Source organism: Tursiops truncatus, chromosome 19 (assembly GCF_011762595.2).
Source record: "Tursiops truncatus isolate mTurTru1 chromosome 19, mTurTru1.mat.Y, whole genome shotgun sequence".
Classification (NCBI taxonomy): domain Eukaryota; kingdom Metazoa; phylum Chordata; class Mammalia; order Artiodactyla; family Delphinidae; genus Tursiops; species Tursiops truncatus.
The window spans coordinates 53,868,972-53,894,370 of NC_047052.1; the positions used below are offsets into that span (position 1 = coordinate 53,868,972).

The window sequence follows — 25,399 nt, forward strand, 5'->3', positions numbered from 1 at the left end:
ATCAAAAGCTCAACGAGGGCTTCCCTGGTGGCGCAGTGGTTGAGAGTCCGCCTGTCGATGCAGGGGACACGGGTTCGTGTCCCGGTCCGGGAGGATCCCACATGCCGCGGAGCGGCTGGGCCCGTGAGCCATGGCCGCTGAGCCTGCACGTCCGGAGCCTGTGCTCTGCAACGGGAGAGGCCACAACAGTGAGAGGCCTGTGTACCGCAAAAAAAAAAAAAGCTCAACGAGATATCACCTCACACCTGTTTCCGATGGCTGTCATCAGAGAGACAATAACAAGCATTGGCAGTGGTGTGAAGGAAAGGGAAGCCTGTGCACTGTTAGTGGGATTGTAAATTGGTGCAACATTTATGGAAAACAGTATAGAAGTGCCTCAGAAATTAAAAAAAAAAAAACAACGAAAACTAACCTGTTATATGAGCCAGGTATTGCCCTTCTGGCTCTTTGCTGGAAGAAACGGAAAACACTAATTTGAGAAGATACAGGCACTTGAATATTCATTGTAGCATTATTTCCAGTAGCCAAGACATGGAAGCAACCTAAGTGTCCATCAATAGATGAATGCTTAGAGGAGATACAGCGTGTGTGACACACACACACACACACACACACACACATACACAGAGGAATCTTACTCAGCCATAAAGAAATCCAGCCATTCACAACAACATGGATGGATCTAGAGGATATTACACTAAGTGAAATAAGTTAGACATAGAAAGACAAATACTGCGTTATCTACTTATATGTGGAATCTAAGAAAAAAAAACAAAAGAGAATGAAGACAGATTCACAGATATGAAGGACAAATGTGTGGTTGTTGCCAGAAGGAAGGGCGGTGGGGCGGTGGGTAAACTAGGTGAAGGGGATTAAGACGTACAAACCTCTGGGTATTTAGATAAGTCATGGGGATGTCATATCCAACGTTAGGAACATGTTAAAAAATATTGCAGTAAGTGAGGACAGATGGCTACACATATCGTTGTTATCATTTCATAAAGTAAACGTTACCTCGTGTGTAGTACAGCCGAAACGAACAATGTTATAATCAATTATATTTCAATAAAAAGAGACTCTACCGTAGAGAGAAACCGTATAAAACTAATGTATGTGATCTTTAATATTTACTCAATTGAATTTTTGTTACAAACACTAAACCTGCAGACATCAGTAGGATAGGGACTGTTACAAAAACTCTATACACACACGCTTGACAACATACGTGAAATGGTAAAAGCGGAACTGACCACAAATCACCCGTCTGAAACAGATCATTTGAATAAATACTTTGAATTACAGAGTGAACGTGTATTTTTGTCTGTATAGGAATTACTGCGATGTGAAATACAAAACTCTCGTTGATTAGAATGAGCAATTTCATTCGCACACCCTACAGCACAGCATTTCTGTTTCTATTCACCATTGTGCTCAGTTGCAGAGACTCATAAGGACAAGACCTGGGGTTTGAGGCTTGGAGGACTATGGCATGTGTTACTTTAGGTCACTAACCATTGCTTTAAAAAGAGCAATGTTTAAAAATTTTTTTTATATAAATTGCATTGTTCTTTATTTTTTGCTTAGGCATTTTACTTATTTGCCTTTTTAAAACCATCTTTCCCTCATCCCAGTTTTATAATTGTCATATATTAACTTTAACCTACAGCAGAATGGTCTTACATATGTTGTGAAATGATTGCCAAAACAAGTTTACTTAGCATCCATCATCCCATATCGGTACGATGAAAAGAGAAAAGAAACAAAAATTTTTTTTCCTTTTAATGAGAACTGTATTGTTTAAAATAGTTTATTCCACACTTGTGATGCATTACATTCAAATACCTTTGAGAAAAACTTGTTTACATCATAATATACCTAAATCAGTAATGAATGTCTAAATGTAATGTAATTTCAGATTATACATTCATTTTGAGGGTAGACAGTTTTATTTTTAAAATTGTAATGTATCTTAGCTTTTTTCTCTGTTCTTTATCTCAGAAAGTTTTGTCAAATGTGGATAATAAAGCCTGTAAAACATGAAGTCACTGGGATTTATTTTTACCTAAAGTATTAATGAAGTTTGCAGTATTTCTGCAAGGGCATTTTGTAGGGAAGTACATTCTCTTTAATATGAGTAAAACTAGATTATCAACTATCAAATAATTTCATTTCTATAGTCAGGAATTTTTATGGCAGTATCTGTCACTTAACACCTACTAGGTATGTTTTCTCACATCCTTACATGTGAAAGATTTCATGTGCAGGAAATGGTAATCATTTGAAATGTATTGTTTGGATAGGGTAAGTAGCGTATTTAAATATTTTCACAGAAAAATGAGCAGAATGTCTTGGCATGGCACACATGAACAGAAGAAGATATGTCATCACATTTATAAAAGATCTAGCGACTAGGATAGACTTTAGGATCTTTATAAGGTAGATTACTTTGTATTATGTAATATTGCTAACTAGTCATCTTGGCAAGAAAGGCATTTCAGCATGGAGTTGACAGTGGAATTTTTCAGCAAACACAGGAGAAACTAATTATAGGCAGAAGTCATGAATCCATTTTGTTCCTGGTGAGTTTTGTTTTAATAACAATTTCAAGGCAGCAAAATGGACATATTCACAAGAAAAAGACATGTGCTCAATCACAATAGATTTTGAAACGTCTCTGGTAATATTAAGGAACAGATGCAAATTATTAATGGTCAAAATGTGAAAACACAATGATCTTGTTTGACCTGTGTATATATATTAAACCCTGCGCTAGAAAACTAAAGAGTATACAGTTTGGAGCACAGATGGAACAACTAAAATATTCACCACTGTCAAATTTAGGTAAAGAGATTTTATTCCAAAAGATTATGACAGTAGAGAGAGTGCTGCAACCACAAAATCCGAAGTCTCAACAACCAGACAGAAAAGAACTTTTCATTTATACCGAGGGCTAAACAAGTCTAGGGAAAAAATCCCATATTCAGAATAAATGAGCAGGTGGCATGACGCACAGTTGATCAGGGAACGTTCTACCCTTAAGTCACCTACTCTTGGGAGTGGATGGTGTGGCAACAGGCTTCTTCTGAATTACAGTGCTCAAGCGTGGTCCAAAATTCAGGGGCCTTGGGAGAGGAGAAAAACGTAAGTAAATGTTGCTTAAATCATGTTTACAAGCATTGTTCTGAGTGATCAATGAGGACAAACAATTCAGTAATCGTTGACAAGGCAAAGGGTGGGATTTTGGAGGGTCTGTATCTGGATGGTTCCTAAGTAAACAAAGGGGCCAACGTAAGTCTCATTGGAAACTAATGGGGAAGAGTGGTTCTTAGTAAGCTGTTAAAAGGGGAAAGGAATCCTTTTACCTTTGCTGTTTTCCAGAGTTACAGAATTAGACTGAAGTCCAATGTCACTATATAATGACACCAAGGAAAATTCAAAAGATAATGTATGTTAATTTTGAAAATTTGAACATTAGACAGTTTTTGAAGCTAGTGATGTTATCGAAAAATCTTACGGAATAAAGAACAAGTAAGAATAGCCACAAAAGAGAAGCCAAAAGAAAGTGGCTATCCATAGGAGACATGTTTATTCATTACTGGTAGATCAATGAAGTTAAAAATTCAGAAATATGCCAAAGTGCACATGAAAAGTTAATAAGTAGCAAAACCTACAGTGGAGACATTAATATTTGGGAAATGGAAATTCCTGTCACAATAAGAAAGGGTCTTATTCATCACATCGTATGGCAAGATAACGGTCAAAGGGTATAAAAAATAAAATATGGTTGAAACACACCATTATAAAGCAATTATGCTCCAATAAAGATGTTAAAAAAAAAAGACTATGAAGAAGGAGGAAAAAAAATACGGTTGAATTATTCAGTAAGGCATGGTTCTCAAGCACCTGACTGTGTAGCCAGTTACTTGCTCACAGCCTCCAACAGAGCCCCTTAGACAATGCCAGGTTTGGGGTTGAAAATTTTCCTCAGTGATTTTTTTTTTTTTTTTTTGTGTTCCTCAGTGATTTTTGATGCCTCCAAGTGAATGGCGACCAGAAGTGAAAATTATGCTCTGCAGGGAAGTGAGTGCAAAATGGCACATTCCGCAAGGCACAATTTTGCCTTTCCTGTCACAGTCCAGTTTCCATCACCTACTCTAAAACTCAGGCTTTCGCTTAATAAGAACGTATTAACTGCCTGGGGTCTCAGAAGTTCCCGGATCAGGCCCCGCCCACAACCTCGAGACCCGCCCCCTCCCCCGGTCCCAGAGCTCTCAGCGCCTCGCGGCTCAGAGGACCCTCGTCTTTGCTCGCAGAACGTTCTCACCTCTCCGCTTCTGCACCTAGCCTGGCTCCAAAGGACACCAGACCAGTTCAAAGGATCCAAAGTAGAGAAGCAGAACCTCTCCGTTGGGAAGAGGAACAGACCAGAATCTCCCAAGTGCGGGTTCGAAGGCCACACCCGGCGTCCACAGGCTGCGCCCAGCCATCAAACACCACTTCCACCCACCGGAACGTCCTTTGACGCGCCGCTTACTGGCCCCGCCCTCGACCCGCCTCCTTGCGCAGGCGCAGTGAGGTGCAGACCCAGAATAAGAGGCGCTCTCTCGCGAGTGAGTCTCGGTTTTTCGGTCCGAAACTAACGGCGCAATGCAATCTTCAGGCCCCGCTTCTCCACACCTCGGTTTCGGGGGTGTCCCGGTAAGTTAAACCCCCCTGAACGCGGTCGTCGCTCTCGCTCTGAGTCCGCCCTTTTCGCGTCTCGCGGCGTCGGCAGAAGACTCTGTTCGGTCCTGGGAGTGTGGGTCCGGTTCCGGTTTAAATCGCTCTGAGGAGGTGCCGGCCCCAACTTTCTGCTGTCGGTCCGTAGAGACACTGGCCTCCTGCAGCGACGTTTTCCTACTCTGACTCCCTTTCTCAAACCTTTGTGTGACTCCCGGCTCCCCTCCCCACCCCCACTCCTCAGTACTGTTGCCATCACCCCCTTTCTTTGATGGCTCATTCAGTCATGACAGTTGATGTATCCCCACACTTGTTTTACCTTTAATCTCAGAAGCCACTGGGTATGTTTTAAATGTCCAAATTACTTTCACTCTAAATTTCATTGTTCAGATTCTGAGGTTTCTGCTGTATTCTGTACTGGAACTATTCTCTTATATGTGGTAGATAACTTCACTATGCATGTGGTAAGGATGTTGATCACCTTCTAACACACAAAACCTAGTTTAACCAGTTAGTTTAACATTCAGTAGCTTCTTTCTTCCCTTAAGTGATCTCAACTAGTGAGCTCTGAGTTTAAGTGTCCAACTAAGTAGATTGTCCCCTCAAGTCCCCTTTGTCCTTTCTGTGCAGTTAACTGATGGGCTGGATTTGTTACTGACCTGGGTTCTTGGACTCTAATCAGTAGAAATTGATAACAGGCCAGACGAAGAATTCAGGCAAAGCTTTATTGGCACTCGTGCTGCAGCACAAGTGAGTGAGAACAAGAAACAGGTGCCCTTGCTCGCCCCCTGATGGGGGTGTGTGGTGCGAGCTGGTCCCTTAAAGGGGGTGAGGGTAGGGGCAGATCGGTGGGTCGGGCCTGAGGTGTAGCTTGGGTGGTCTGCCCACCCCCTTGGTGGTGCTGGGTGCAGGGATCATGTGCAGTACCCTGCTTTTGCTCTCAGCACCTCAGAAGTGGCAGTTGGGTTTTGGCCTTTTTGTTTCTTATTGTTCATAAGCTGTTTGCCCAAGCTGTGCATGTATGCAGTTATTTTTAGTGCCTTATGGCTTCTTTGTATTCCTTGTTCAGGACACCTCTGTCCAGGTGCAGGCACTGTAGTCAGGGGCCCCAGGTTCCAGCCTTTTCTAGATTGATGTGAAACTTTGTTTCCACAGAACCCATGTGTTCATGATGAAGAGATTGTTAGGGCTTATCTCCACAGGTGACCCTCTTTCTTGTTTTTCTGGAGGAATAACTATTTGTAATTTCATATTTTTTGACTATAATGTTTTCTGGAAAAGAGGAATTAAACGTTTGAATTTGATTAAACCATGAAAGAGAAGCTTCTCTTGCTCAGGAATATGAAAGGTAATCTGGAATTAGGACATTTAAACCCTTTCTACCTAAACCTGTCCAGGCTGCCACTTCTACCCAGTTCTGCTCACCTAACTCAGATATCTTCAGGGTTAACTTGGTAAAATTTCTCCCCCTCCGAGCCTCAGTGTACCCACCTGTGACATGGAGAAGATAGAGGAGACCAGTTTGCCCGGTTATAACTGAAATTTTAAACACGTTCCAGTCTACCAACAATTATGAAAAAACACTTAAAAAAAGAGGCAGGGGCATAGGCCCAGAGTTGGAGGCATACCTTTTTCTCAGCTTGTCTGTATCAGGAGTAAATCATAAGTTTGATTGTGTCATCTCTTGCCATTAAATCCTTTTATGGTTTCCCATCACCCTCGGGACAAACTGTTCAATATCGCTCCAGCAGGGAGCTCTGGAGATGGGGTGGCCCCCCAGATTTGCTCCCAATTATTGTATCAGATGGTAACTCCATTCACAATCCCTGTTGATCCAGGGGGCAGAGACTTAGCTCAGTCAATTCCACGTCCTCCTCTTAGCTTTCAAAAAATGGGGGAAGAATTTCTGTCACCACATGGTGCTTTTTAAAATAGCTATTATTAACAGTACTATTTTCCTCTCCCCCTTTCTACTGTGGCTCATGCCATCCTTTTCTAAATTTGATGTATCCTCACACTTGTTTTAACTTAATCTCAGAACCCAGTGGATATATTTTTTAAAATATTTATTTGGCTGCGTCTGGTCTTAGTGGCAGCACATGGGATCTTTAGTCGTGGTGTACAGACTCTTAGTTGCGGCATGTGGGATCTAGTTCGCTGACCAGGGATCGAACCCAGGCCCCCTGCATTGGGAGCACGGAGTGTTAGCCACTGGACCATCAGGGAGGTTCCTGGATATTTTTTTTTTTTTTTTTTTTTGCGGTACGCGGGCCTCTCACTGTTGGGGCCTCTCCCGTTGTGGAGCACAGGCTCCGGACGCGCAGGCTCAGCGGCTGTGGCTCACGGGCCCAGCCGCTCCGCGGCATGTGGAATCTTCCCGGACCGGGCACGAACCCGTGTCCCCTGCATCGGCAGGCGGACTCTCAACCACTGCGCCACCAGGGAAGCCCCCTGGATATTTTTTAAATTTCCAGATTGTTTTCCCTCTAAATTTTATTATTTAGATTATGAGGTTTATATGCTTTTTATCCTAACTTGGAACTATTCTTTGATGTCTGGTAAATAACTTTACAGTATTTCACTATGCGTGTGGTTAAGGATGTTGATAATCTTTTAACACTCAAAACCTAGTTTAACTAGTTTAACATTCAGTAGCTGCTTTCTTCCCTTAAGTGATTTGCTAAATTAGTGAGCTCTGAGCTGAAGGCTCCAGCTAAGCAGATGCTCCCCTCTAATCCCCTTTATCCTTTCTGTGCAGATGTTGAAGGATGGGCTGGATTTTTTGTTTGTTTTTAATTTTTTGGCCACGCCACACGGCGTGTGGGATCTTAGTTCCCTGACCAGGGATAGAACCCGCACCCCCTGCAGTGGAAGCGTGGAGTCTTAACTACTGGACCACCAGGGATGTCCCAGGATGGGCTGGATTGATGTGGAATTTTGTTCCAACAGAGCCCATGTGTTCATGATGAAGAGACTGCTCAGAGTTCATCTCTACAAGTGACTCTCTTTCATGGTTTCCTGGAGTAATAACTATTTATAATTTTGTATTTTTTATTCTGTTTTTTTGGGGAGTGGAGGAATTAAATGTTTGGGTTTTATTAAACCCCTGAAAGAGAAGCTTCTCTTGCTCAGGAATATGGAAGTTAATCTGGAATTAGGACAAACTCTTTGTATTTAAACTTATCCAGGCCACCACTTACACTCAGTTCTGCTCACTCAACTCAGACTTCTTCAGGGTAACTTGGTAAAATTACTTCCCCTCTGAGGCTCATGTGCCACCTGTACCATGGAGAAGATAGAGCAGACCAGGTTTTCAGAGTCTGAGCAAATGGGATCCCTGAAATGATTTTGAAAATTGGTCTTGTGTTTGCATTTGGCAGGTTTTTTGGATGTGTGCCCAGTTATCATTAGAATTTGAAACATATCCCAGTCCTCCAACAATAATGAAATCCACTAAGAAAGAGGCAGGCGCATAAGCCCAGAGAAAGAGGCATGACTATCAGCTTCTTTCTCTATCTATGAATCGTGGGGTAAATCTTTTTTCTTTTTTCTTTGAGACCTGTGATGGTTTCATAGCGTATGCAGATGTCAAATCACTGTTCAGTATATTTGAAACATGTATTGTACATCAATTATACTTCAAAAAAATAGAAAAAAGCTAATGTGTCTTAAGAATACATTGATATAAATGCAACATTCGATATCAATATCATAAAAACAGATGGTTGGTTCTTCATCTCTTCAATAGAATATTCTGTGTTGGACTTTGGGCCAAATTTTAGGAAGAACCTTTGACAACGTAGGATGCCTATATGAGAAAGCAGAACCAGGCCAAAGGACCTGAGACAACTTTCTGAATAACTGCTTGATTACAATCTTCACATAAACACTGGAGCACTGTAACTGAGTTCAAGAAACAATATTTATTGGCTTATGATGTTTGTCATAAAAAAATACACAGTATGTTTTACTGAAGGCAGAGGTTATGAAGAAAAGATTAGACCATGTGGAAACTTGTAGTGTTGGATGTGTTGCTGTGTGTGTCCACGCTAATCAGTATCAACGAGAGGATGAGTGGGCAGGTAATGCAGTCAAATGAAGAACAGTTCCTACTCTGATTACATTGAGGGGGTAAGAAGGCTACTTGTTGAAGATAGAAAATACCTCGTCAGTATGGACTACCCTAGCTCCTTAGGTATTATTATATCCTCATATTCAATGACCTGGGTCCAGTCCCAGCTGGCATAAGATCCACTTTTTAAATAGTGCTCGAGAGTGAACTGATGAGGATGATTATAATTTTTGTGACTTTCTGTTTGAATCAAAAAAAAAAATCCCACAAGGACTCAGAGGCAAAGAATATTCAAATCAATTTTCACTGCAAAGTAAAGGAGCTGTTACAGTGGAGGATTCCTGGACTGAATGTCAATATTATGACATAGTGTGAGTGTGTTTCGTGTTTGGTAATTGCAGTCATTGTTGCTTTTGTTGTGGTCATCCATTTCCAATGCCTGGTGTCAGTTTATTTATCTCTTGTAAAAATAAAATACAGTGTGTGTGTGTGTGTGTGTGTGAGAAAAATAAATAAAAATAAATAAATAAATAGTGCTCGAAGTTGCACCAGTGGATGTGTTGGGAGCCACATCCTTGTACCTTCTGGTATACAGACAAATTTTAGCACTAGTAATCCAGTAGGAAGGTAATAAAATGATCTTCATAATAAAATGATATTACTATGAAATGATATTGCTGTAAACACAATGACATCTTCCAACTGGTGTATGCTTACTTCTGCTTCTGCACTTATACCTCTGCTCATTCAATCTCAACAACTTATTTTCAGTGAGACACTGAAACACAGATATTTCTTTCCTAATAATTATGCTTTCATTAAGTGTTACATGATTAAGGATATCGTCTCGGGAGTTCCCTGGTGGTCCAGTGGCTAAGACTCCTCACTGCCAATGCAGGGAGCCTGGGTTCAATCCCTGGTCAGGGAACTAGATCCCACATGTTTCAACTAAAGCTTTTGCATGCCACAACTAAAAAGATCCCACGTGCCGCAACTAAGACCCGACGCAGCCAAATAAATAAATAAATACAATTTTGAAAAAAGGATATTGTCTTACCACTCAAGCGCCTTGTTTCAAATGGCCTATAAGCAGACCCCACCGAATGAGGAGGAGCTGGGTAAGTCAGTTACCATAAGGTGGGCTTTCAAATTATGTTCAGAAGAGATCTCAGGAGGTGGCTGCCAGCATGTGGAACCGAATGCAAGCTACCAGAGTGGAAAACATGTTCCCTGTTACACAGAGCTTACATTCTTTTAGGGAAAATAGATATGTGAATATTTTTAAACATACCTTGTTAAATGAAATAACAGAAGCATGCGTAAACTGCAGAGGTGAATGATTCTTTCTGGGTGGGATTAAATGGGACCGTTAGGGGAAGAGAAAGAATCAGGAGAGGCAGCTCTTACAGCCATTTCATCTTAGTTTATTTTTATTATTCAAGTTGGATTTAAATAGTTTATATTAATTCAACAACTAATGAAGGAGAAGCAGCATTCCAAAATAAAGAAAGTAAGTGTATTGTCAGGGTGGAGAAGAGGATATTAGCATCCTGCAATGTTGCTTGGACGCAGAGCGTGACGCAGAGAGTGAAAGAAATGCAGGCAAAGCAGGGGTCCTGTCACCAGGGGACTCACGACATAGTCTCTCCTAAGGAGTTTGATTTGATCCTGTTGACACGAAGAGGTCATTGAGAGGCTAAAACAAGATACTAATAGGTCAGTGTTGCATTTTAAATAGTGAACTCTCATAAGTAGGTGGATTATGGATTGAAGGAAGAAGAAATCACAGGCAAGGGAAACTTCGCAGATCTTTGAAATTATCTGAGTGACACGTGAGGATGCGTGTGGGGTAGAAAGCGTCATGTGAAAGGAAAGGATGAATTTGAAGCCTATTGAGAAGGTAGAGTCTGTGTCGTTTGATGATTTATTAGATGTAGGTAAGAGGAAAGGATGGAGTAATTGAAGATGATACATTGTTCCCTGGAAGAATAGATACTGTGCCACTAATTAAGTTGAAGAAACAAGTATAATTACAGGTTTCAGGGTAAATCTTAAGTTTAATTGTGTCATCTCTTGGCATTAAACCCTCTTAGGGTTTCCCATCGCCTTCAGGACAAAAATCTAAAGTCTTCAGTATAGCTTCAGCAGGGAGCTCTGGAGCTGGGGTGGCCCTTCGGAGTTGCTCCCACTTGTGGGATGGGGCAAGCATCCTATCCTGCATCAGCAGTCACTGGATGCCGGCTTCCTCGGGAGGAGCCAGGGGCTGGGACGAGGCACTTGCCTCTGGCTGAGGGCCAAGTGGACAAGGACGGCGCCGTTGCAGCGCTGGGCATTCCAGCAGCAGCAGGGAGGGCTTCCTGAAGAAGTGGGTGACGGGCTCACCGACTGGGCTCCTTACAGGAGGTTGTTTGCCTGCATCCCTCCTGTTGCTGCGGCCCTTCTCTCCCCCGTATTAAGGTTCTCCCTGTGTGTATACTTGTGGCGCGGGGCGGGGGGGGGGGTATGTTGATTCTAAGCATTTAAGAACGTGTTTTTGTCACACAGAATAATCCTACCTGAGAAAGAAGCTCAGAGGAAGAGGAAAGAAAGGAGAAGGAATGGCCCTTTCCCAGGTGAAAGTCATACTCTTTGTGGACTGTTCTCTCCTTCCTAAAATGACACGTTTTGGACACGCTGAGCTTCTCGGTCTCTGAAGGTTCCTGTCTAAAATACTTACACACAGGGCCTTCCCTCAGTCTCCTGTCACCTCCCTGCAGATTCCATGGCACTGTGACCCAGTGACGGGGAACTTGGGCAGAGCCCCCTTTCAGGTGGTCATCCGTGAAAGGTTTTATACTCAGGTGTGGATTGGAGATGGGGAGTCGGCTCTGGTGTCAGTGACGTAGGGCATGAGGATTGTGTAGTGCACCCTTCTGGGTGCCCCTTCATCTCCACGTAAACCAGGATGAAAGCGACTACATGTGTAAGTGATGTACTACTGTGCACAGATACCTGAGGAGGTCTGGGCAGGAAGACTGATATGGGGAAACTTGCTTTGTCAGATTTTATAAGTGCCTTTGAAATAAAAGGAGTGAATCAGTGTTTTTCACTCTAAAATACCAGTACTGTAAAGTAGAATGGGAAGTTGAGAAACAAATAAATAATAGGGTGTTATCTAAGAATAAGGGTTTTAAAAATTATTCACAGCACGTTCGTCTTACAGAGACCCTCCTGTTCATGTAGGGACTCTCATGCAGCATGTGTTTTATTTGTTTATTTATTTATTTTAAAAGATTTATTTATTTATTTATTTAGGCTGTGCCAGGTCTTCGTTGCAGCATGTGGGATCTTTGTTCCAGCATGCGGGATCTTTGGTTGCAGCATGTGGGATCTTTTTTAGTTGCGGCATGCATGTGGGATCTAGTTCCCCAACCAGGGATTGAACCTGGGTCCCCTGCATTGGGAGCGTGGAGTCTTACTACCCACTGAACCACCAGGGAAGTCCCAGCATGTGTTTTAGATAAAGATGGTTATAATTTAGCCAAGACACAGGAGCACAAATTTCTGTCATCAGATAGACTGGAGCCAAATTATGATTCTACTGCTTGTTGTTCAGTGTTATATTTTTTTGTTTTAAACACTTCATAGATACAGTTTTGTAATTCAGCTTCACACAGCGATGCAGTTTAGAGACTAAGAAGTAAAATATCCCCTTCCCTGTCGCATCTTAACACCATCACTTACTGTCTCCATCAGAAACCACAGTTCATTCTCAGTGCAGATCTTACAGCAGTACATTTATATATGGAAATGTGATTTTAGAAAATATTCTTTACTAAATATTTTGTTATGGTATTTTATTCTTCAAATTTAAATATCGACATACCATGTATCTTAGACTTGTTTTCATGAACAGACATAGAGATGACTTTCTTTTTTGTATCCTCAGTGGAGCATTCTCTTAATGAAGATAAATGGGTCCTTTACAGTTTTTACTGTTATAAGAAAAGGCCGGGACTTCCCTGGTGGTCCAGTGGTTAAGAATCCACCTTCCAATGCAGGGGACGCACGTTTGATCCCTGGTTGGGGAACTAAGATCCCATATGCCGTGGAGCAACGGAGCCCCTGCACCACAACTACTGAGCCTGTGCACTCTAGAGCCCATCCGCCACAACTAGAGAGGCTGCGTGCCACAACAGTTGTCCGTGTGCCTCAACTAAGACCTGATGCAGCCAAATAAGTAAATAAATTTATTATTATTTAAAAAAAAAAGCCACAGTGGCTGCTTCTGAGCATGCCGACTTTACTACAGATTTCTAAGAATTTCTCCAGAATCGGAAGGTTGAGCATGATTATCGGGTTAATGATGGTGTTCATAAGGAAGGACAGATACTACAGTTACTAAATAAAGATTTTAAATCAACTGTCTGAATCGTACTCAGAGACTTAAGGGGAACCATGGACAGAGAACTAAAAGAAAGTAGGAGAAAACTGTTTCAAGAAACAGAAAATATCAATAAAGAGAATTAGAAATTCTAGAGCTGAAAAGTACCACAAATGAAATTGAGAATTCACTAGAGGATTTCAACAGCAGATTGACAATCAGAATAAAGAATCAGTGAACCTGAACATAGGTTAATTGGAATTATCCACTCTGAATAGAAGAACGGTGGTAAAAAGAAACATGAACAGAGACTAAGAAACTTTTGAGACATTCCCAAGAATACCAGTATACACATAATAGGAGTCCTAGAAGGAAAGGAGAAACAGGAAAGGGCAGAAATAATATCTGAAGAAATAAGAGCTGAAAAACCTCACAAATTTATTAAAAATGTGAACCTGCAAATCCAAGAAAGTCAACGAACTCCAAGTATGATAAATTCATAGAGAGCTTGGGCAAGACACATAGTCAATTGTTAAAATACAAAAAAAGAATGTAGAGAGTAGCAAGACAGAAATGACTTCTCATGTACAAAGATGCTTAATAAAATTAACAGCCTCTTTCTCAGAAATTGTGGAGGCCAGGAAGGAGTCTGATGATATATTTAAATTTCGAAAGATTAAAAAAAATTCATTATCAGGCAAACTATGCTTTAAAATTGATAATGAAATTTAGAGACTCCTAGATAAACAAAAGCTGAGGAAGTTCACACTGACAGACTTATACTACATGAAACACTAAATGGAATTCTTGAGGCCAAAATGAAGGGCTACTAGCAGTACCTCAAAGGCACAGGAACAAATAAAGAACAGTGGTAATATAACTACATAGGTGTATATAAAAGGCAGTATTACTGTATTTTTTGGTTTATAACTCATTTTTTAACCTGAATTAAAAGGCAAATGTGTAAACAATCATTATAAATCTGTTATTGAATGCAAAATGTATAAAGAAGTAATTTTTGACAATAACAATATAAAGGGAGACAGGATATATATATAAAATATATAATCTGCAGGGTGACCACTAAGAAAATAATTTTAACATATACAGAAATGTGAATATGAAGGGAATCAAAATGTTATGCATGTACAGACATACACAAAGAAGGAAACGAGGAATTACAAGACCAAGAATATATTGGACATACAGAAAGCAAATAGCTAAATAGCAAAAGTAATTCCTCCCTTGTTTATTGGGTACTTTTAAGATAAGTAGATCAAACTCTTCATTAAAAGTCAATGATTGCAAGAATTTTTATAAAATGATTCTACTGTATCTTTCTACAGAATGCTTGATTTAAGATACTCAAATAGGTTGAAAGTGAAAGGATAGGAAAAAACATTGTGGAAATAGTTACCAATCTTAGCTACACTAATGTCAGATTAAATAAACTTTAAGTCATAAAATTGTTACCAAAGAAGTTCAAGGATATATATATATATATATAAGGTACATGTAACGTATATGTATTTATATACATAAAAGAGTCAATTCATCAAGAAGATGAAACAACTGTAAACAATATATACATAAGTACAAATCCCCACATTTTTTGAAGCAAAATTTGAGGAGAGACAGACAGTTCAACTATAATAGTTGGAGACCTCAAAATACTCTCCTTTTAAACTTTTTTTTTTTGGCTGTGTTGGGTCTTCGTTGCTGCGCACGGGCTTTCTCTAGTTTTGGCGAGCGGGGGCTACTCTTCATTGCGGTGTATGGGCTTCTCATTGCAGTGGTTTCACTTGGTGCGAAGCATGGGCTCTAGGCACATGGGCTTCAGTAGTTGCAGCCTGCAGGCTCAGTAGCCGCAGCATACGGGCCCTAGGGCAGGTGGGCTTCAGTAGTTGTGGCGTGCAGGCTCAGTAGTTGTGGCTCACGGGCTCTAGAGTGCAGGCTCAGTAGTTGTGTTTGCATGGGTTTAGTTGCTCCACAGCATGTGGGATCTTCCCAAACCAGGGATTGAACCCGTGTCCCCTGCATTGGCAGGCGGATTCTTAACCACTGCACCACCAGGGAGTTCCCTCAATACTCTCCTTTTAATAACCAGACAGGAGCTCAATAAGGAAATAAAGGACTGAGCAAAACTGTAAACCAAGCAAACACTGTAGACCTAAGAGAAATATACAGAACACTCCGTATGGCAAAAACAGAGTGTACTCAAAACTAGGAATAGAAGGGATTATCTTTGGTCTTAAAAAGGATATTTATTAAAATCTCACAGTTAACATCATACTCATTGTTAAAGATGGAAAGCTTTCCCATGTAATCAGGAAGAAGCAAGTGTGGGGACGCATTTTGGCACTATGTGTCAACATTTTACTGAATATCTAGCCAGATAAATTAGACCCAAAAAAAGAAAGAAAGAAAAGTCAAAATTAAAAAAGAAGTCAAACTATATTCACAGAAAACATGCTCTTATATGTAAAAACATCTGAACAATCCTTAAAAAGACCATTAGTGATAATAAACAAATTCACTGAGGTTACAGAATACAGTATCAGTACCCCTTTCTTCAGAAGTTTGGCACATGCTTGATTAGTGGTGGTTTGTAGACTGTTAGCAGTCTGAACGCCTTATGGCAAATTTAAGAACATTGCAGTCTGTGGTTTTACTCTTGAGCGTCTGATTCAGTGGTTCTTGGAAGGGTGCTAGATGTGTACACATTTTAAATCATCTCTAAACATCCAGGAGGCAGTCGGTCGGTTACTTGTTGAAACACTTTTCTAGATCCATCTATAATATCCTTTCTTCTTAGCTGAACAAAGCACTGAGTATAGCATTATCATGTTGGGTTTTTTTTTATAAATTGAAATCTCTTTTGAGGTGAACAGTATTTTCACTATGGAACAAGGGGAAGAGCCCTGATCTATGGAAAGTGAAGTGAAAATACGGAAAAATACAGAGAGGTCAGGATGTATTACTGTTGTTATTTTTTTTGGCCTCACCATGCTGCTTGTGGGATCTTAGTTCCCCGACCAGGGGTTGAACCCAGGCCCTCGGCAGTGAAAGCACAGAGTCCTAACCACTGGACTGACAGGGAATTCCTGGTCAGAATATATTTAGATGTGAACTTAAATGAGAGCTCAGATGGGCACAGAGCAAGCTTCTTCATTAGATATTCTTTGAGAAGTTCTCCTCAAATGGGAAAGAACCATGGGAAAATAAAAGTCCATTTCATATGAGTTCTCAAAGGAAATTTAACCCTGCACAAGCATCCTTATCACTGTGTTACTCAAATATATACAAGTTTAAACTCGCACTCTGCTATGGTACTCCAGCTCATTCAAAGCCAAAGCAAAGGCTTTATCATGACCTATAACACTCTACTATCTGGCCCCTCCTACCATTTTGATGTCTTGGTTTGAGAGGGATGGAAAGCCCTCTTTCCCCTTCATCTCTTGGTTTTCAGTTAATACATATCAGAGCTAAGTCCCTTATAGTTCTGACCCCAGGACCTATTTGGTTTCCTCCACATTTTATAGTTTTGGGAGAACTTCTCAGGGGATAGAGAAAATATCTGGTCTTCCACTGTATCTGGGGTGCCGTGAATCTTCTGGGGCTGGGTCAGGCCTTCTCTGCCTGTTCAGGCTCCTGAGCCATTTTTTCAGTTTGCCACATGTATGTAAAGAGGAGTGGGGTGCACATTTTGAGGTTGTTACTCAGAAGTAATGTAATGACTACAGCCTGAGATCCTCTTTGATCCCAGCTGCTATGTGGTAGTATATCTCAGTCTTTCAGGCGTTCACCCTCCTACAGCCTGTGGGTGGAGCATACCACCCCTTCTCAAGAGGACCACAATTTGACCCTGCCTTTTTTTTTTCATATCTTGTATTTTTCTCCCTCTTCCAGCTCTCTGCCTAGTACTAGAACGTAAAAAGACCTTAGTCGTTCTGACTTCTTTCTCTCTTCTAAGATTTTGCCTCTGAAACTTTTTTTTTTAAATTTTAATTAAAAAAAAATTATTTGGCTGTGTTGGGTTTTCGTTGCGGCACGTGGACTTTCTCCAGTTGCAGCGAGCGGGGGCTACTCTTCGTTGCAGTATGAGGGCTTCTCTTGTTGCAGAGCACAGGCTCTAGGCATGTGGGCTTCAGTAGTTGCAGCAGCAGGCTCAGTAGTTGCAGCACGGGGGCTCAGTAGGTGTGGCACACGGGCTGTAGGGTGTGGGGGCTTCAGTAGTTGTGGCACATGGGCTTAGTTGCTCCGCGGCATGTGGGATCTTCCTGGACCAGGGATCAAACCCATGTCCCCTGCATTGTCAGGCAGATTCTTAACCACTGTGCCACCAGGGAAGTCCCTGAAACTTGTTTTTTAAACACACATTCCAGGGGTCTAAAGTTTCAATCTCTCTTTGCGCCTTTAGTTCATAGGCAGCTTATGGTGGACACTTTGATGCAGGGGGTTTACTGTTTAAGAGAAGATTCTTGGAGCAAAACACTGAACAATATGTTCCAATATTATCCTGCTCTACATGCAGAAATGTTTCTTGAAGCCACTGGATAGAGTGGTCAGCATGTCCAAGAAACTAAGGTAGAAAGTATCAGGAGACCCTGACCGATAAGAACCTCCAGTTGTCCTTCTAGTTCTTGTGGAGTTTAACAATGCCTCTCTAGGGCAGGGTGACAATGTGGGTAGGAAACAATATGGTCATCAACTTTGAGGTGGCAATAAAAGGTGTAGGAACTTATCCTAAGGAGAACAGTGTCCAAGTTCACAACCTCATACCTGTGAGACTAATTAAACTACTGTTCATGCCACATTGTTAATCCTGTGTGTGCCATCCTTCATTCACTTTCAACAAATATGATTTTGACATGTTTTATTGAGGAAGCTTATAAATTTGGTGCTGACATGTTTTTTTTTAATTGAAAAAAATTTTTTTAATTTTATACAATTTTTAAAGGCTACGTTCCATTTACAGTTATTACAAAATATTGGCTATATTCCCCGTGTTGTACAACACATCCTTGAGCCTATCTTACACCCAATAGTTTGTCCCTCCCACTCTCCCACCTCTATATTGCCCCTCCCCTGCTGTAACCACTAGTTATATCTCTGCATCTGCTGCTTTTTTGTTGTATTCAGTAATTTGTTATATTTTAAAATTCTACATATAAGTGATACCATACAGTATTTATCTTTCTCTGTCTGACTTACTTCACTTAGCATAATACCTTTCAAGTACATCCATGTTGCTGCACATGGCAAAATTTCATTCTTTTCTATGACTATTATTCCACTGTGTGTGTGTGTGTACGTGTGTGTGTACAGCACATTTTTTTTAATCCATTTGTCTGTTGATGGACCCCGAGGCTGCTTCCATATCTTGGCAATTGTAAATAATGCTGCTATGAACATTGGGGTGCATGTGTTTTTTTGAATTACTGTTTTGGGGCCTTTTTGGATATATACCCAGGATTGGAATTGCTGGGTTATATGGTAATTGTAGCTTTAGTTTTATGAGAAAACCTCCATACTGTTTTGCTAAGTGGCTGCACGAATTTTTAAATTCCCACCAGCACTGTAGAAGGGTTCCCTTTTCTCCATATCCTTGCCAGCACTTTCTCTGTTCTTTTTGATGGTAGCCATTCTGACAGGTGTGAGGGGATATCATTTAGTTTGGATTTGCTTTTCCCTGATGGTTAGCGATGTTGAACATCTTTTCATGTACTTGTTGGCCATCTGCATTTCTACTTTAGAAAAATGACTGTATAGTTCTTGTGCCCTTTTTAAAATCGGGTTGTATGTTTTTTTGATGTAATGTTGTATGAGCTGTTTAAATATGTTGGATATTAATCCCTTATCATTTATATCATTTGCAAATACTTTCTCCCATTTAGTAGGTTGTCTTTTCCTTTTGTTGATGGTTTCCTTTGTTGTGCAAAAGCTTTTAAATTTAATTAGGTCCCATTTGTTTACTTTTGCTTTTATTTCCATTACTTTAGGAGATGAATCCCCAAAAATACTGCTGCAATTTATGTCAGAGTGTTCTGCCTGTTTTCCTCTCGGAGTTCTATGGTATATGGTCTTATATTGAGGTCTTTAATCCATTTTGAGTTTATTTTTGTATACGGTTTTAGGGAATGTACTAATTTCATTCTTTTACATGTAGCTGTACAGTTTTCTGAGCACCACTTGTTTGAAGAGACTGTCTTCTGTATTTTATATTCTTGCCTCCTTTGTGGTAGATTAATTGAACATGAGTACCTGGATTTTTTTATAAGGCTCTCTCTCTTGTTCCACAGATCTATGTGTTTTGCCAGTGCCATACTGTTTCAATTACTGTAGCTTGTAGTATAGTCCCTAGGGAGCATGATTCCTCCGTCTCTGTTCTTCTTTCTCAAGATTGTTTGGCTATTTGGGGTCCTTTGTGTTTCCATACAAATTAAAAAATTTTTTTTTCTAGTTCTGTGAAAAATGCCATTGGTGTTGTGATAGGGATTACATTGAATCTGTAGATTGCCTTAGGTAGTATGGTCATTGTAACAATATTGATTCTTCCAATCCAGGAACACAGTATATCTTTCCATCCTTTTGTGTCATCTTCAGTTTCTTTCATCTGTGTCTTGTAGTTTTCAGAGTACAGGTATTTTGCCTCCTTAGGTAGGTTTATTCCTAGGTTTTATTTTTGATGTGATGGTAAATGGGACTGTTTTCTTAATTTTCTCATTCTAATACTTCATTGTTAGTTTATAGAAATGCAGCAGATTTCTGTATATTAATTATGTATAACTTTATGTAATTCATTGATGAGCTCCAGTAGTTTTCTGGTGGTCTCCTCAGGCTTTTCTATATACAGTATCATGTCATCTGCAAAGAGTGATAGTTTTACTTCTTCCTTTCCAACTTGTATTCCTTCTATTTCTTTTTCTTCTCTGATTGTTGTGATAATTTATTCAAAATTATGTTGAATAAAAGTGGCCTGAGTGGGCATCCTCGTCTCATTCCTGATCTTAGAGGAAATGCTTTCAGCTTTTCACCATTGAATATGATGTTAGCTATGGGTTTGTTATATCTGGCCTTTATTATGTTGAGGTATGTTCCCTCTGTGCCTGCTTTTTGGAGAGTTTTTGTTTTATCATAAATAGATGTTGAATTTTATCAAAAGGTTTTCCAGCATCTATTGAGATGATCATAAGATTTTTATTCTTTTTCTTATGATCGGTATTTTATTATTATTAATTTATTTATTTATGGCTGTGTTGGGTCTTCGTTTCTGTGCGAGGGCTTTCTCTAGTTGTGGCAAGTGGGGGCCGCTCTTCATCGCGGTGCGCGGGCCTCTCACTATCGTGGCCTCTCTTGTTGCGGAGCACAGGCTCCAGACGCGCAGGCTCAGCAATTGTGGCTCACGTGCCTACTTGCTCCACGGCATGTGGGATCTTCCCAGACCAGGGCTTGAACCCGTGTCCCCTGCATTGGCAGGCAGATTCTCAACCACTGTGCCACCAGGGAAGCCCTATGATCAGTATTTTTTAATTGAAGTATAGTTGATGTACAATGTTGTGTTAATTTCTGCTGTACAGCAGTGATTTAGTTATATATATATATTCTTTTTTTAATGTACTTTTCCATTATGGTTTATCATAGGATATTGAATATAGTTCTTTGTACTACACAGTAGGACCTTGTTGTTTATCCAGTCTATATATAAAAGCTTACATGTGCTAACCCCAACCTCCTACTCCACCCCTTCCCCAACCCCATCCCCCTTGGCAACCACTAGCCTGTTCTCTATATCTGTGATTCTGTTGCTGTTTTATAGATAGGTTCATTTGTGTCATATTTTAGATTCCATATATAAGTAATAACATACGGTATTTGTCTTTCTCTTTCTGACTTCACTTAGTATGATAATCTCTAGTTGCATCCATGTTGCTGCAGGTGGCATTATTTCGTTCCTTTTTATGGCTGAGTAGTATTCCATTGTATATATGTACCACATCTTCTTCATAAATTCTTCTGTTGATGGACATTTAGGTTGTTTTCATGTCTTGGCTATTGTGAATAGTACTATGGACATAGGGGTTCATGTGTCTTTTTTTTTTTTTTTTTTTGCGGTACACGGGCCTCTCACCGCTGTGGCCTCTCCCGCCGCAGAGCACAGGCTCCGGATGCGCAAGCCCAGCAGCCATGGCTCACGCGCCCAGCCGCCTCGCGGCATGTGGGATCCTCCCGGACCAGGGCACGAACCCGAGTCCCCTGCATCGGCAGGCGGACTCTCAACCACTGCACCACCAGGGAAGCCCCATGTGTCTTTTTGAATTATAGTTTTGCCTAGATATATGTCCAGGACTGGGATTGCTGGATCATATGGTAATTCTATTTTTAGTTTTCTGAGGAACCTCCATACTTTTTTCCACAGTAGCTGCACCAACTTACATTACCACCAACAGTGTAGGGTTCCCTTTTTCCATACCCTCTCCAGCATTTGTTATTTGTAGAATTTTTAAGGATGGCCGTCCTGACTGGTATGAGGTGGTACCTAATTTTAGTTTTGATTTGCATTTCTCTAATAATGAGCGATGTTGAGGATCTTTTCATGTGCCTACTGGCCATTTTTTCTTTGAAGAAATGTCTATTTAGGTATTCTGCCCATTTTTCAACTGGGTTGTTTTTTTGTTGTTGAGTTGTATGAGCTGTTTGTATATTTGGAAACTAAGCCCTTGTTGATTAGATTGTTTGCAAATATTTTCTCCCATTCTGTAGGTTGTCTTTCCGTTTTATTGATGGTTTCCTTTACTATGCAAAATCTTATAAGTTTGATTAGGTCCCATTTGTTTCTTTTTGCTTTTATTTCTATTGCCTTGGGAGACTGACCTAAGAAAACATTGGTACAATTTATGTCAGGGAATGTTTTGCCTATGTTCTCTTTTAGGAGTTTTATGGTGTCATGTCTTATGTTTAAGTCCTTAAGCCATTTTGAGTTTATTTTTGTGTATGGTGAGAGGGTGTGTTCTAACTTCACTGATTTACATGTGGCTGTCCAACTTTCCCAACACCACTTGCTGAAGAGAATGTCTTTTCCCCATTGTATATTCTTGCGTCCTTTGTTGAAGATGAATTGATCATAGGCATGTGGGTTTATTTCTGGGCTCTCTTCTGTTCCATTGATACATATGTCTGTTTTTGTGCCAGTACCATGCTGTTTGATTACTGTAACTTTGTAGTATTGTCTGAAGTCTGTGATGATTATGCCTCCTGCTTTGTTCTTTTTCTTCAGGATTGCTTTGGCAATTCTGGTTTTTTTATGGTTCCACATTTATTTTGTTTGGGACTCTCTTTACTTCCTGTACCTGGATATCTGTTTCCTTTTTTTGCGTTTGGAAATTTTTCGGCCATAATTTCTTCAAATACATTTTTGATCCCCTTTTCTCTTTCTTCCCCTCTGGAATCCCTATTGTATACAGATTGGCACACTTTATTATATCCCACAGATCTCTTATATTGCTTTTATTTTATTTTTTCATTTGGTTTTCTGTCTGCTGTCATGATTGTGTGATTTCCATTATTCTATCCTTCAGGTCACTTATTCTTTCTTCTGCATTATTCATTGGGCAGTTGATTGCCTTTAGCTCAGCTTTTGTATGTGCAAATGAGTTTTCTAGTTTTTATTGGTTCCTCTTAATAGTTTGTAGTTCCTTTTTACACTACTCTGCATTTCTGCTGATAGCCTTTATTAATTCCTTCAGTATTTTCAGAATCTTCTTTTTGAAGTCGGTGTCTGTTAGACTGAAGAGATCTGTTTCATTGTTTGTTGTTTCAAGGAAATTCTCTTGGTCTTTTAACTGGGAGTGGTTCCTCTACTTTTTCATTTTAATTATATTTGTCTTACCCTGTGAGTTTAGGAGAAGCAACTGTCTGCTGTGGTCTTCGAGGGCTATTTGTATGTGGGGGTTGTGTGGGCTTAATATATTTGGTGCAAGGGCTGTTTTTAGTATGGATGCCTGTCGTGTGTGTCATCAGTGTGTGAGAATCGTTATCTTCTTGATAGGAGATGTGCAGGTGAGGTGGCTGGTGTCGGGTCCTGGGGTTTTAGGCAGCGGTGGTGGCTCAGGTGCACCCCCTGAGCATGTAATGGGAACGGAGGTGGCTTGTGACCATTCCTGGAGTCCAGGTAGTGGTGGCAGCTCCTGACCACTTCTGGAGTCTGTGAGGGTGGCAGAGGCGGATCATGACGAGCCCTGGAGCCAGCACAGGTGGTGTCCTGTTCTGAGAACAGGCACGTGCACAGGGGAAAAGGGTATGATGGTGAGTCACCCCTTCCCTCACACACCCCTCAAACAATGGTGCCTGGCCTCTAAGGCACCCCGGGCTTCCTCCACATACACCCTCAGTTGTGGTTGCACCAGAATCCAGTCTCCCCGTGCCCCCCCCACCCCCAGGCCTGCTTCCACACAACCATCCCCAGTCCTCTTCCCAGGCCTGATCACCAGGGCCTGAGTTCCAGCTCCCAGGATGTGCATCTCAGGCTGGGAAGCGCAGGGCAGTGGCACTGACTATGTGCTTCTCCCTCCACTCTGGCTGCCTCAAACCATCTGCTGCGTTCTCCTCGGAGGCTCTGAAGCTCCCCTTCTGTCTCAGCAGATCTCCCTGCCAGTGAGGGGGCTTCCCAGGGTGCAGGAACCTTCCCTCTTTCACAGCTCCCTCCCAGGGGCGCAGGTCCTGTCCCAACTGCTTTCTCACTTCCTTTTCTTTTCTTTTTTTTCCTACCCAGTTATGTAGAGATTTTCTTGCCCTTTCAGCAGTCTGAGTTGGTCTGCCAGCGTTCAGTAGATATTATGTGAGAATCGTTCCCCATGGAGATACTTGTGGGAGAAGGTGAGCTTCACATCCTACTGCTCCACCATCTTGGTTCCTCCTTCTGGTTTTTATTTTTCAGTTTGTTAATGTGTTGTATCATATTGATTGATTTGCAGATATTGAAAAATCTTTTCATCCTAGGATAAATTCCACTTGATCATGATCTATGATCTTTTTAATGTATTGTTGGATTCGGTTTGCTAATATCTTGTTGAGCATTTTTGCATCTATGTTCATTGGTGATACTGGCCTGTAATTTTCTTGTGATATCTTTGTCTGGTTTTGGTATCAGTGTGATGCTGACCTCATTTTTTTTTTTAATTGAAGTGTAGTTGATTTACAATGTTCTGTTAATTTGTGCTGTATAGCAAAGTGATTCGGTTATACATATATGTACATTTTATATTCTTTTCCATTAAGGTTTATCACAGGATATTGCATACAGTTCCCTGTGCTATAATAGTAGGACCTTGTTGTTTATCCATTCTATATATAATAGTTTGCATCTGCTAAACCCAGACTCCCAGTCCATCCCTCCTGTGCCCCCTCTTCCCCTTGGAAACCACAAGTCTGTTCTCTATGTCTGTGAGTCTGTTTCACAGATAAGTTCATTTGTGGCATATCTTAGATTCCACCTATAAATGATGTCATATGGTATTTGCCTTTCTTTTTCTGACTTACTTCACTTAGTATGATAATCTTGAAGTCCATCCATGTTTTTGCAAATGGCAAAATTTCATTCTTTTTTATGGTAGAGTAATATTTCATTGTATGTACATACTACAGTATCTTTATCCATTCATCTGCTGATGGACATTTAAGTTCCTTCTATGTCTTGGCTATTGTAAATAGTGCTGGTGTGAACATTACAGTGCATATATGTTTTTGAATTATAATTTTCTCCAGATATATGCCCAGGAGTGGTATTACAGAATCATATGGTAACTCTATTTTTAGTTTTTGAAGGCACCTCCATACTGTTTTCCGTAGTGGCTGTACCAGTTTACATTTCCACCGACAGTTTAGGAGGGTTCCTTTTTCTCACACCCTCTTCAGAATTTATTATTAGTAGACTTTTTGATAATAGCCTTTCTGACCGGAATGGGGTGATAACTTCATTGTAGTTTTGATTTTCATTTGTCTAATAATTAGTGATGTCAAGCATTTTTTCATGTGCCTTTGGTCATCTGTATGTCTTTGGTGAAATGTCTATTTAGATCTTCTGCCCGTTTTTTAATTAAGATTTTGTGTTTGTTTTTTTGATACTGGGCTGTTTGTATATTTTGGAAATTAATCCATTGTGGGTCATATCTTTTGAAAATATTTTCTCCCATTCTGTAGGGTTGTCTTTTCGTTTTGTTTATGGTTTCCTTTGCTGTGCAAAAACT

The 25,399-nt window shown here is 40.6% G+C and overlaps 1 protein-coding gene across 8 annotated transcripts in view; it reads right to left on the bottom strand.

The window, feature by feature from the left end:
* Window positions 1-19: 19 nt before the first annotated feature.
* The window catches only part of LOC109548674 (zinc finger protein 525-like), a 72,669-nt gene continuing 47,289 nt past the window's right edge, over window positions 20-25,399 (bottom strand). For 2 of the 8 annotated variants that reach the window (XR_004523192.2, XM_073796714.1), the window contains one exon: window positions 457-3,122. Coding sequence is in view for 1 of the 8 variants with exons in the window: in XM_073796714.1 (XP_073652815.1) it covers window positions 3,115-3,122 (8 nt within the window). In the remaining 7 variants the exon portion in view is untranslated. The other 6 variants (XR_012328237.1, XR_012328235.1, XR_012328239.1 and 3 more) reach the window with 6 other exon arrangements.